Raw genomic sequence first — 13,158 nt, forward strand, 5'->3', positions numbered from 1 at the left:
ACCCCGAAGAGATTATCTTTAATCCATATTTGAGTATGAGGGAGAGAGGCAGATGAGGGGAGAGAGAAATGTCTGAAATACCAAATGCATGATTCAGTTTTCTCCATTTTGAACAAGTGGAAATGTTCAGCAACAACAAACCTTTTTACGAATGCACCCTTTATGGGGTCTAACATCCATTAAAATTATGATGATGACTGTAATTAGGGTTATTATGAATCATGTTTACATTAATAGATGTTTTAGCTTCAAAGTAGGGTGGCCCAATTGTAATGAGCACATCCAGGTTCATTTTTTCCAAATTTCCTAACAGATCCCTTTTACAGTCCGGACACACAGTCTGCTATTACAAAGTGAACCCCATGTCAACCGCAGTCACAGGCACAGGAGAGTACTTACAATGGTCAATTCCAGCTGAGAAAATCACAGTAGTCTAGGCTCGTGTTCAGAGCCCAGTATGCCTAAAAGCCAAAACCCAATGAGGCAAGCGGGGAACCAAGAACAATATTTGTTTTTCCACATGATGACTGTTCAATTAAAGGAGAGCAATACAGCCATTATTAGACAACAGAGGATTTTCTGTGTCCAGGCTGAATTGGCTCTTTCCTCACATGGTTACTGAGCTCAGAGAACTAATAGTTCTGTTCATTATGACATAGCTTTAATAGAGTGACACTGTACCTCTTAATCACCCATTTAATCATGTTGGCCACTGGGTATTTTATTTAAAAATCTTATTTTTTCCTTTAGAAAGTGAAAAATAAAATTTATATATATATAAATAAAACTTTTAGAACTTTTATTCAGCCAAGAAGTCCATTTTAGTCTGGAAACAAAAAATATTTGGGCTACCTAAAGATAAATTAGGGTTTCAAACTCAGTGAAAGATTATGAACATGTTGCAGTGTATTAGTGCCAAAAAAGTTTTGGGTGTTTTGTGTGCAGTTTTCATGTCCTGTGTAGGTTTCAGTCCCAGTAGTAAAACATATGAGTAATGATGTCCAACTGATCATCATCACAAGCAAAACATCCATAAAAGAAATCTGACATATTTCCAGAAAAGTATTAATGAACTCCCTGAAGGAACCCTCTGATAGTCTAATCAGTTTGTGGTGCGAAGAGACTTGGAGGAGAATCTCTGTTACTCAAATAAAAGATAGATAACAGCAGTGTGGGCGGGTTTACATCCCTGATTACATTACAGAGTGACTGAACAGGGTCGAGGCTTGACTTTCCCATGAACTTCGTGCCTTCTTCCCGCCTCATTTACCTGCAACAGAGAAGGCTATTTATGTCCATCTGTCCGCAGCCTGATCTAAATGGGACGTACTATTGGTGGAGAAACATAAAATCACAAATTCAAAGCAGTAGGGTTATGTGGACTCCATCCATGTCTGATGAATGATAACCATTAAACTTTTTAAACTCATTTTTGAGTGGCAGGCTGAAAATCAGCCTCTCATTGTGTCAACTTATCTTTTTCAAATTGCATGCTGACATGTTGGGTGAAACATCTCAAATGGCTTACAGATATTGTATTGATGCATATTTTAAACAACAACATTTCTGTCTTGTATTGTCAAGTAGTGCATGAAAGCAGAGTGAGAACAAAAAGATTCCCATTAGTTCATGCACTATTCTTTCTTTCTAGAAATGACACAATCCTCAGTCAGGACAGTCTAATCACAAAGCAAATATATTTGATAGATATTCTTTATATTGAATAATCTACAGAGGGGAAAAAAGAGAAAAGTTGGTCTCAGTCGCCGCCTATTGGAACAGACAAAAACTGACACCATTTCTGAGTTGAACCAACATGGTGGTGGAAGAAAATACTCGACACGTCTGTTTCATTTTCATAGTTTTAGATTGCAAAACGAATTTGCAAACACACTCAATCCATGTCTCTTGTACAAATCAGAGCAGAGAAAAGCGGACAAATAAGACGACTGCGTCGAGATATTTATGACAATCATGAGCTGTCCTCGAGATCTCTCCGTCTTTCTTCCCTCCTGAGTTCTATAAGGCACAAAATAATCATCAACCTAACATAAGGGCTAAAGGACAGACAACAAACTGCAGTGAGATCAGCTTACACGTACCTCTATCGTCATCTAGTGGACAGGCTGTGATGGCCACGTGTGTCCGTGTTGCTATTTTCTTTACAGCTACCTACATTCACTGTTATACACCAAAGCTCGCCCGAAATCTGGAGTCTAAATCTGTTAAATACGAGCATCATTTAGGAAATAAATAACGTTTTTTGTTGTCCCCTCTTGTCTCAGTTGTGAGAAGTCATGTGTCTGGACAGGTGGTGCCGCTCTCGGAAGTATTCGTGGCAGATCGGGCAGGTGAGTTTCTCCTCCCTCCTCCTCCTCACCTGGGACTCAGCCGCGAACTCCTTCTTGTGATGAGAGCGCATGTGGAAAACGAGGTCGGAGGTCATGCGGAAGGACAGGTTGCATTTGGCACACCAGTTCTGCACAGATACGCCAAATGAGGTGAAAGTCGGCGGAAGGACCGTGAGAGAAGATGTTGTCTGCAGCTGAACGCCAATGTTCCGGGACCATTGCTCCGGTGCGTAATGGAAAGCACTGTTTATTGCAACCGGGGAGGGTACAGTCTGTAAGTCACCGCTCAGGATGTTGGATGCCATCAGATTGTTGTATCCCATAACAGTCCTGGAGGTAAAGGCATCACTCATCTCTGGAGCGCTGCTGAGATGCGCCTGGGGGTCAATAGGAGATGTTCTTTTACTCGGTTTACAGAAAGCGCTTTTCTGCTCGCCCCGATTGTTGGAGAGGACCAGAGAAAATGCACTGCTGCTGCATGAGTGCACATCAGAGCTCTCACCTGTCTCCGACCGTGCGTCCATCTCTCTGCCGTGCGTAAAAGTCCCTTTGGCTTCCCCCGCTTCAGCAAAAGCATCATTCTTACATCCTAAATGATTCGGTTTGATCTTATCAGCTTTCAGTTTCTCCGCTGAGGAAGATGCATCTCCTGCTGCCTGGTCGTAGCCCTTACTCAGCTGTGTAATATTGTCATCATTTGAAATGTTCGTTTTTTCTAACAGAACCGTTTTCCGCCCTTTGGGATAAAGAGTTTCCTCGTATTTCCTTCTCTTGGGGGAAATCTCTGCTTCCTCGTTGCTGCCAGATTTTTTGTGTTCCAAATCTCTGGCGATGTTGTGGAAATCTGTCACTCGATGTTGCCTCTTAATTTCCACGTGCTTGTGTTCGTAAAACTCGCGGCTCCAGGTGTCACTCTTTACTTGAGTACACAGGAATCGGCAGTGAGCGAGGAAAGGATTCTCATTCCTGAAGACCTGGTAACATCTTCCACATTTGAACTCTGAAAGAGACAAAAAACACGATATGACTATGTAGAGATACGTCCAAATACAACATATAAATATGTATTTTGGAGTGAAATACACTTTAATTTAAATGTGCATCCTCACAGAAGTCCAAACATATTGGTACATTCTGCAATAAAATACTCAGACGCTCTGATGCTTTTTTAATTAAAAGGTGCTCATGATACTGAAGAGGGGCTTTATAATTAAAGCCCATGTTTGGCAAGGCACAGAAGCCCTGCCAGTATCCTGACCTTGCACTCGCATTACAGAGCTCCGCCTCACCTTCACTCGATCCTCTGGTCATGTCTGTGAAGCCCAGTAGGTGAGACAGCTCCTGGTCGTACCACACCAGCAGTTCTTCCTCCTGCCGGATGTCCCGGATAGTCCGCACATACAGCTGACCCGCTTTCAGGAAGGCCTCTGTGTTCTGCTCCTCTCCATTGCGCGCAGCCTGCATGAGCCGCAGCCAGGACAGCACCAGCGCAGAATTACGCATGGCCTCGGGGTCTACCTGTTGACAGGAATCATTGACATTTTACTCGAGCTCCCAAATTATCACATTTTAATATTTATCTTTACAAGCTTGGTATTCCTAAAAATAATCAAAAGATTCCATTGTTAATCTGGCAAAATTTCGTCAGAGGGCACTTTTAACCGTTTAAATTATTTAATCCATGTTTTTAAATGTTAGTCCTTTTGATATAATACCCAAGCCAGCAGCTTCATGACAAACACAAAATGCAGATGGACAGCATAAACATATAGTCACATAAAATAAATAATAAGGTAGGCTACATCAAATGTGTAAATTCAGTCAAAAATAAAATATCGAACAAACAAATATAGTGTCCAAAACACAGTGGTCATGAAATGACCGGGCTTGTGGCTCACACCGAGTTATATAATAACTAACTAAAGCAAAGCTGTTTAGAGATGCTATAAGAGACCATCTCTTTGAAGTTAAAATGTTCATGCTGCATGACAGCTGACCAAAAAATTGTACAACTCACCCTGAACACATAGGATTTAGCTCTTTTGTCGCACGATTTCTGCGCTATGAAGGCGATAGTGTCGTAGAAAGTGTTTTGGAGCACACATGGACCAAAGCACGTGCCTGCAGGGATGCTGCGCGTAACGACCACACTGGTGTAGAGATCCGCTGGATGCTGGAGGAATTTACTGTCACTGGTCCAGATGGACCGAGGCAGGAAAGTGTGATCCATCGTTAAACTGTAATAAAAAACAACGGTTGTTATTAGTTAAAAAAGGGCAGATAAACAATATAGGTTTTAAATGGTTTAGAGTTATTATTATTTCAAGATGAAGGTAAAATCACGAGGCCTTAATCTTTAATAGAATTAGACTAAAATCACGAGTACTGTAACAACTAATACTCATGTTTAATTATCTGTTTTAGTCAAAATATAGAGCGAACCTAGCCGATATCAAATAAAATATGTTTTAGTGGTGTGACATGTCGTTAGACGATTTGGATTCAGATGCTCTAAACTCACGCTGAATTGTCTTGCATGCAATAATGGGGGGAAAAAATAAGCGCAACAGTATTTATTTATTTATTTTGCTAAAATTACTCGTCCCAACCGTGAAGCAGGCACAGCCGGTGTCGAGGCAAAATGATTTCTAACGTCCTTTGTCTCAGTTTTTCTGTCGGTTTCTCCTTTTGTCTCCCCATCTGCCGTGGAGCCCAACTGCCTCCTCTGTGCGCAGGATAAGTTCTGTATGTTTTTCCTAATTTATGAACAATATTAATGCGATAGATAAAAATATTACGTGACTATTGATTTTTCCCTCTCTGGTCAATAAAAAGTATCGGATCTTTAGGGTTTTGTCCTTTTAAAAATATTGACAGTTGACCGCGAAGCATCATAACAGAATGATCTGGTGCCAATCTGAAAATGCCAGTAAAAATAATGACATTTGAGAGAAAAATCGTGCGTCACTGTGAAGAAAACAGAGAAGTGCATTAATATTGTTGCATGTGGACTCACCCGCCGGACATTGAGGAGGATGTTTGTGCCGTGTGGCAGCAAGTTGCAGCAGGTGTAGTGGACCTCTGTAACGATGCCCTCTCGTTTCTTGGTGATGAGTTACTTATCCGACTGAATCTTCCTCCGTACTGTCGCCCCTCTCCTCTCCCACTCCCACTTATCCCCTTCAGAGAGCGCACTGAAGCGTGGCGCATTGATGTAAACACGTGCGCGCACGCGCACACACACGCGCGCGCGCACACAAGCTTTGAATTGAGTCCCTTGGCAAAGTCTCCCTTGTCTGATGTACGGTCATTTCCATGAAGAAGAGAGATGGGCGCTAGCCAGGAAAGACAGTGAGAATTTGGCCAATAATGCACAATACGGGGTCTTTATAATATGGTTGTCCGTCCAGTTCAGCATGCATGCAGCTGACTGATGTGGACATACTGTGCACCACATATGAACAAGAGTAACATTTTCACTTTTTAGAGAATGTGAAACGTTTTAAATAATGTTCCGAGTCTTATACATTGTACAATTTGAGGGAGTCCGCCTACATTTCCTAAAACTATGAGCTTAGAGGACCACAACCTGCGGCACTAGACCTCACACAAGCCTGCTATAAAAATCATTCTGATGTGTGCATGAAGCTATGCTGACATCGAATTGTCTATCATGGTTTTAAATTAAAGTCACTCCACTAATTGTGCGCAACAGACATTCAGACTATATAGCCTATACACGCTATGTGGGATGTGGGAGTTTTTGGTCACGTTTCTGGAAACAATAGCCGCACGAGAGTTACACGAGTGGTGGAAATCGTCCTGGCTAATGTGGGCAATGGGAAATTGTAAAATTGGCTACCATTACATGATATGATGCAGGGTGGTCTGGGTTTGCCACCGGCAAATGCATTATTCATAAACTAAATGTTTCTGTCTAATGAGCATTTAATGGATTATTCTGCATCAAAGCTTTGGTTTGGGGAAATGTCCTGGTGGTTATCGAGCCAACTTTCTATAATGAGAAAGTGGGAACACATAAAAGCCGCTGGGGACTCGGGCCCACTCTAACTGTCTGGTTAATTACACTATAGGCTGAAAAATATTTCATTTAATGTTAGATAACATTTCCTCGAATTTTAGTAGCATATCACATTACAGTGTGTTGGGGAGTTTGATGGCAATCTCAGGAACACTTTGAAAACCTTTCAGCATCACATCCTGTTATGGGTCGATTTGCATTCAGGCCCATGATTGAGTTGCGTCTTTGCATGTTCCCCAGTTTTTCATTTGAGGGCGAAATGCCATGAGACAGTGGATGGGGGGCGCAAATTCCGAAGCACATTGATTATTTAAAACAATGTACAAAATGATGGATTTGCGACACTGACCTGCTTATTTTATTTTAAATATTCTAAATAATCTTAAGTAACTAAGAAGCAAAAAATATTGAGGAGAAACGTTGCATCAAAGGACGCATCATTTTAATTATTCATACGTCATACATGTTTCTGGTCTGGTGTTTCAAAACGTGAAAAAAAAACAAAGGCAACAAGGCAGATTTATTCCAGGACAGTCTTGATTTTTTTTTTTTCAATTCTCAAATAGTCCGTTGTTATTTAGTGTAATCCCACCGCAGACAGTAGATATCTGCTCACTACTTTTCATGGGGCTCCTTTTTGTGTGTTAAAGTGAAGTTTTGTATCTCTCCTCGGGTGTCGCTCCTCTCCTCCATCCTGCCCTGCTTCAGTGCATTTTTTTTTTCTCAGCTAAAAGAGAAGACTTGGAGAGCCCGGCTTATACTGAACAAGACTCCTGCAGGCTGAATGCACTCAACCTAACAGGACAGAACACCGAGAAACAAAGTCTTATATACACACAGTCGATTCAGAAACAGACGATAGAGAGAAAATGTGAAGATCGTTAGTTGTCACAGTGTTGGAGCAGTCAACTGTAACCGGGAAAGATGGCGAGGACACAGACTCGCATGTTCCTCGCCTTGGCTTTGCTGGGAATTTTCTTCCTCGATGTCTCGGTGAAAGGAGAGCTGCAGGGAGAGCAACAGGAGGAGGAGGAGGAGAGGTCCTGTCAGGGCGCCTTCGACCTCTATTTTGTCCTGGACAAGTGAGTGTCCGATATTATTTATGGCTTTGTTACTTTCTCATCGCTGCGCATTGCCATGCAACCGCCCAGTTGTTTGGAAACGCGGAGCGCATCAGTCAGATTCAGTCTCCACGTTTCTGTTGTTGTAACGGTAAGAAAAGTAACCTACAAGTTTCAGCTTGTATATTCGGAAGCCTTTATCAAATTGCTTTTTGTATCACAAAACCAGTCTAAATAGGATAGTGGTGTGACCACAAGCAGAACACGTCCAAAACCATTTTAACCCTCATTGTTTATCTTTAAGCGTCTTTTCGCACAGGTAGACAGCATCGTATTTGAATAAGGAAGAATATTTCGGACATTGGGGCATGCTTTTCTTTTCTTTTCGTCCGGTTCAAAGTGGAGAGGCAAACAGATTGAGCTTTACCCACGGGATGTGGGCAGGGCGAGCAGGACGGATAGAGTTTCAGGCTGATGACGCCTGCGGACACAGCTGTAGCAGCTGCCCCACAGCGGTGCTATGTGGCCTGGTGATCCTTTAACTATTCTTCTCTCCATTTACTGTGAGCCAATTGTATACTGAACAGGTCATGTAGTGATTAAGAGCAGGATCCATTCTTTGTGGGGGGGGGTAGGTTAAAAGTTGTAACAAATGAAGTTATCACTGGTTAACACGTTATTTATTAATGCTTAATATGCCCTTTGGTTGCCAAATTATTAAAAATCCCTTTGGATAGTGTGTGTATCCTCCTCCAGCTTACTTTTTAACAGGTTCATTAATTCACCCGGATGGCGACCACTAACCTTCCAGAAAAAGGCAGCAGAATATCTCAAATAAAATCTGTTTATTTTACAATTACAATTTTAAAATCCTTTTTCAAGTATTCCTCATAAACTGTGCTGTATATAAAATGTGTATAGACTGTGTATAAAAGTGGTACTACTACATTTTTAGAAATGTAACCCTAACCTTGATCTTAGGCTTATCCTAAAATGACCCTTTTTTCCCCCCAACTATTCCTTGGGCATGTTTGTCTTCATTTGATAGGAGTCAGTAGAGGGTTGACAGGAAATGAGGAAGCGAGGATGACAAACAAAGGTCCCCAGCCTGATTTGAATCAGAGACCTTGCGATTACTTACGCCTCTTAGATCTCTAGGCCACAAAGACACCCAAATTCTAACATGAATACCAACTCTCAGACTAACCCAGATCAGTCTTTGAATATCTTTACACCATTTTTAACACTTTTATCAGCTGAAACTCAATAGACTTTTGGGTGGCACCATTTGTAAGCCAAGAGGAATGCACATTAAGCCACTCCATAGCCCCAGCAAACATACTTGACTTATTAAAACTCATAATAGTAAGATTTTTCAGGCTACATAGTCAGTGAGGATGTTTTTGCCACCTTTTTGGATTGTGTAAACCTGATTATTCTTGTAATTATCCATGTGTGATCTCTCTGCAGTCTCAGACTGTGCTGCTGTTCATAGCAGCTCAGACATTATAATTGACATTTTTGTCTTATCTTGGCTTGAGTTGCAAGGTGAAATTAAGCGTGTGGACACAGAACATGCAGACATGTCAAAACATGCTAAGTGAGCAGAGAGAGAGAGAGAATGACAAGAAAAAAACATAAGCTATGACTGAATTTGTTGTGCTATTTTTGTAGAAGAATAACAGGTCATGTCAAAAAAAAATAGATTATGTTTTGAAAAGAATGACAGTGTGCAGTGATTTTGCGGTGAAGCTGTTAAACAATGCGGTATCTGTGTATAACATTTGGGAATACGGTGAGGTAATGGTTTAAAAAGGATCGCTGTATGTCCTCAGCTGCCCCATGTGCACCACCTATGAGCTGTGAGGTGGACACGTTGAGTGACATTTTACTTGATGATCTTTTGGATGTCCACGGCAACATCTTCAGCCGCTCTTCAGTCTTTACCCTTTGCTTCAAAAAGTTTAGCAGGAGCCTGGGGAGCGTGGCACGTCACGCATGGCCAAGCCTCTGGTACGCCTCTGTTTGACTGTCTGGACCTGTGTGCTTCAGCAAGCCTCCAGGAAGCTTCTGCTCTTTTTCCTGAGATGGCACCAACTTGTTGGCTGTTTTTTTAGATCTTAAATGCCACACAGTGACCTAATCTAATGCTTCAGTGATAGAGAACAGAGCAAGATCATGCATTAGGGATGTTTTTAACGTGTCTAGGTTGGTCTTCACCTCTTCAGTATTTGTCTTACTCACATGTTTGGCTTTGGCTTTACTGTCCAGAAGGTTATGAGGCATGCTGAGTAGAGAATGTGTGTCTGAGCTTCACTGGACACATCTCAGCACACAGAATGAACATTAGAAAAACTAAAGCACCATCAGCTTCCTGCATTCCTGTATTCTACGTCTGACCCACACCAAATACCAGGCTGCATTTTTCCTCTTTATCTGGTTGCCCACAAATAGAATAATAGGTGTTGTGTTTTATGGCTGGGATCTGAACAGAGATTTGTTTTCACTGATGAAATACTTTCGGGGGCAGATATATTAGACAAAAGGAGATCCTACCCTAATATTATTCAAACTAGGAATGATGGTAGAAAGGTGAAGATTAACTGCTGAATTGGTTGGATGATGGCAGTGATTTGGCTCTGTAGCCTTCTAATTAAAGTAGGAAAGATACATTGTGTTTACAGTACATGAAGTGACTTTGAATTTATTGTACATTTGCTGAGAATGTGATTTTCCCAATGCATGCAGTATTTAAAAGCGATGAAATTCACTCATACTGTGTGTAGAGGGATTATTATTATTAGTGATCAATCTCTCAGTTATTTTTCTAATTAACTGAATAATATTTTATTCCAAAAATGTCAGAAAAATAATTAAAAAATGCCCTGAGCCCAGGAAAATGTCTCCCCAATTACTTGTTTTATCTGAACAACAGTCCAAAACCCAAAGATATTAAATTATATAAAACAGAGAAAAACAGCAAATCTTCGTGTGTGAGAAGCTGGAACTGGCAGATGTTTGGCATTTTTGCATGATAATTGACTTAAACAGTGAATCAGTAATCAAAACCTTAACCTGTTAATTTTCGATCAATTAATTAACCAATCATATCTGCACATAGAAAAGGACTAATAATGCTAATGAGGTGAATTCCTCCTGTCACTTTGATGAAAAGACTGGTACACATTTTTTTTTTTTTTTAGCAGTGTTCTGTCCTGCACACTGGATCGAACATGAGCTTTTATTGTGTACATGTATCAGTAAACTCTGAATCTTAAGATTAAGATTTTTTCTTCAAAGTGGGAAACTTGTTCCCCCAGGAGACTCCTCCTGGATCAGGGCTTTTATCATGCCCTCAATTCCAGGGGAAAGGATAAGTGGAGCAGGAAGTGACTGGTTAAGTGAGAGGTACAAAGGAGCCATCATGAGTCTAACCAGCTCAGACTTTCACTCAGTTTATGACCCTGTTACACAGACATACACATGGCCCTGCCCTTTCCTGAGTTTGGTGTATAAGCTGTTTGATGTTGCATCCTTAACTAGACAATCACACTCACATTTACCCCCCTGCTGAGTGCTACTTCTGCATCCCACTGTTGTTCATGTCACAGCCTTTTCTCTCTACGGACACCCAACCTGTTGTTAGACTGGCTGTGCTCACTGGGACCATCTGTTCCCTCTCACAGCCACACACACACATGCACGCTCACATAAACACAGATACTATACACACACGCACACGGACACACAGGCCAGCTGCCTGCTACATGGTCCCTGCTAGAGGCAGACTGCTACATCTGTCTCTGTCTAACCTCAACCCTCTGGCCCAGCAGCAATTAGCCCCCATTAGCAGCCCCCTGGGACTGGGCTTCATTAAGGAGACTGTCATGGACACAGTAGCATGTAGCAGGCTAACCAGCAGCTCTCACCACTGACAGGTTACTGTACAACGTAATGGTATGTGACTGGGTGGCCAGAGGAATGTCCTCGAATGTGGATGAGATAAACCGTTACGCTTGTTCCTGAAACATATCTCATGGCTTTTAAATCCAGTCTGTATATTCATACGGATCCTACAAAACCTACACTACCCTTGAATCACATCCAACAAAAAGTAATGGCATTATATTAACCATGTTCACTATCTTAGCGTGTTAGCATGCTAGCACTAGCTAATTAGCACTGAACACAAAAGTGCAGTTGAAGCTGATGGGATTGTCATTAGTTTTGGAGGTATTGGTTATAAATTTTGACCTGATGATTGCACTAGATGAAAAGTTTAGGGATCCTCAAAGTTATTTCAGTTCATCCTGTGGGGAACATAAATGTGTGTACCAAATTTCATGCCAATCTGTCCGAAGGTTGTTGACATATTTTAGTCTGGACCAAAGTGGTGGGCTGACAGACTGACAGACCGGCATTGCAATCGCTAGAGTTAGCATGGATAAAAACTGCCATAGTTTCACACAGTCAGCTTTGTTTTTAACTTATCAGACAACAAAAAAAACATTTTTATTTTTGTATGAATTAGCCCAGACTTCATGGGAGAGCTGACCCTGTTCCCTATAATCCTATAATTCAATAATTGGCAATGGCTGATGATAATTAGTCATTTGTGGCAACAACAACATCACATTTGTTCCTTGTTTTTCAGATCTGGGAGTGTGAAGAATCACTGGATAGAGATTTACTCTTTTGTGGAGCAGCTGGCAGAGAAGTTTATCAGGTACAAGCAGGATTAGTGATTCAAGAATCTGGATGTTTTCTGTTTGGTTCAATGTTAATGTAAAACAACTGTGTGTTTGCAGCCCCATGCTGCGAATGTCCTTCATTGTCTTCTCCACACGAGGAAACATCATCATGAAACTGACTGAGAACAGGTAAGACCCACACCTGAAATGTTTCTGTTTGGTCTGTGGTACTACATTACACTAGTACTACATGTCCTCTCTTGTTGTGTTTATCTTTGTTTGTCCAAACCTCTGGAAATTTAATTGCATACAAATTTCATCCAGCTTTAGGCAACTTTAATACAAAGCAGTGCATTCAGTCTACAGAGGATGGATTTGGCTGAGGACTAACCTTGGATACTACTTGAACCACACAATTACTTGGCAATTCAAACCACTCTCTACCTCCCTCTTTCTATCTACTGTAGTGGGAGTCTTTCTCAATCTCTTTCCCTAAGAGAAGCTTTCTTCCAGTGTATTTTATCAGACTGTTTGTCTGTTTATCCTACAGGGAGGCCATCACTGGAGGCTTAACGGCTCTGAGAAGGGTTATCCCTGGAGGAGACACATTTATGAACTTAGGCCTGGAGATGGTAAGTATGAGGCTAAGAACCCAACACATTAGTAAAGCCAGCCTAAATCACACTAGCTTAGTCTTCACTATTAAATTTTATTCTGAAAAATATTCACTGAGGATTAATTAAGCCTGGCAGCTGGAACCAGGACCAATTAGATTAGTTTGAGTGGCTCAGATCATGAATGACTTGCTGCTTCTTGAAACTACTGAGCTTTCTGAACGAGTATTTAAGCGAGGCATTGTAAAATTAAGGACGATTCCAAACTTGGTCTGGTGGTCTAGTCCTCATTTTTAATTCAATTGGCGGTTAAAGATTTAACAGCATTTCCAGATGACATCCAAGTTTGAAAATCTAAAGCAAAGACCAGTGCTTGCATGCCATTCATCCAATCAGGTG

General features: G+C 41.3%; 2 protein-coding genes across 3 annotated transcripts in view; one reads left to right on the forward strand and one right to left on the reverse strand.

The window, feature by feature from the left end:
• Positions 1–5,576, reverse strand: prdm8 (PR domain containing 8). The gene is made up of 4 exons (XM_044213130.1): positions 5,368–5,576; positions 4,369–4,588; positions 3,641–3,869; positions 1–3,351 (listed from the first exon to the last, which is right to left on the reverse strand). The coding sequence occupies exons 1-4, from the start codon at positions 5,559–5,561 to the stop codon at positions 2,282–2,284; spliced, it is 1,713 nt and encodes a 570-aa protein (XP_044069065.1). The 5' UTR covers positions 5,562–5,576; the 3' UTR covers positions 1–2,281.
• The window catches only part of antxr1d (ANTXR cell adhesion molecule 1d), a 27,216-nt gene continuing 16,508 nt past the window's right edge, over positions 2,451–13,158 (forward strand). Inside the window, exons 1-4 of one of the 2 annotated variants that reach the window (XM_044213129.1) lie at positions 2,451–2,577; positions 12,109–12,180; positions 12,263–12,334; positions 12,696–12,777. In XM_044213129.1, coding sequence (XP_044069064.1) covers positions 12,267–12,334; positions 12,696–12,777 — 150 coding nt within the window. In that variant the 5' untranslated portion in view covers positions 2,451–2,577; positions 12,109–12,180; positions 12,263–12,266. Of the gene's footprint in view, positions 2,578–7,028; positions 7,476–12,108; positions 12,181–12,262; positions 12,335–12,695; positions 12,778–13,158 lie in introns of those variants that run through there. The other variant, XM_044213128.1, reaches the window with a different exon arrangement.

The sequence above is a fragment of the Siniperca chuatsi genome, linkage group LG11 (genome assembly GCF_020085105.1).
Source record: "Siniperca chuatsi isolate FFG_IHB_CAS linkage group LG11, ASM2008510v1, whole genome shotgun sequence".
NCBI lineage: Eukaryota > Metazoa > Chordata > Actinopteri > Centrarchiformes > Sinipercidae > Siniperca > Siniperca chuatsi.

Excerpts from the sequence above, each read along its gene's own strand:
- prdm8 (XM_044213130.1), bottom strand. The coding sequence starts at position 5,561 with ATGCGCCACGCTTCAGTGCGCTCTCTGAAGGGGATAAGTGGGAGTGGG. Across the intron at positions 4,589-5,367 it reads TCCTCCTCAATGTCCGGCGG|TTTAACGATGGATCACACTT; the intron begins GTGAGTCCACAT and ends TTTTTATTACAG. Across the intron at positions 3,352-3,640 it reads GACCAGAGGATCGAGTGAAG|AGTTCAAATGTGGAAGATGT; the intron begins GTGAGGCGGAGC and ends TGTCTCTTTCAG.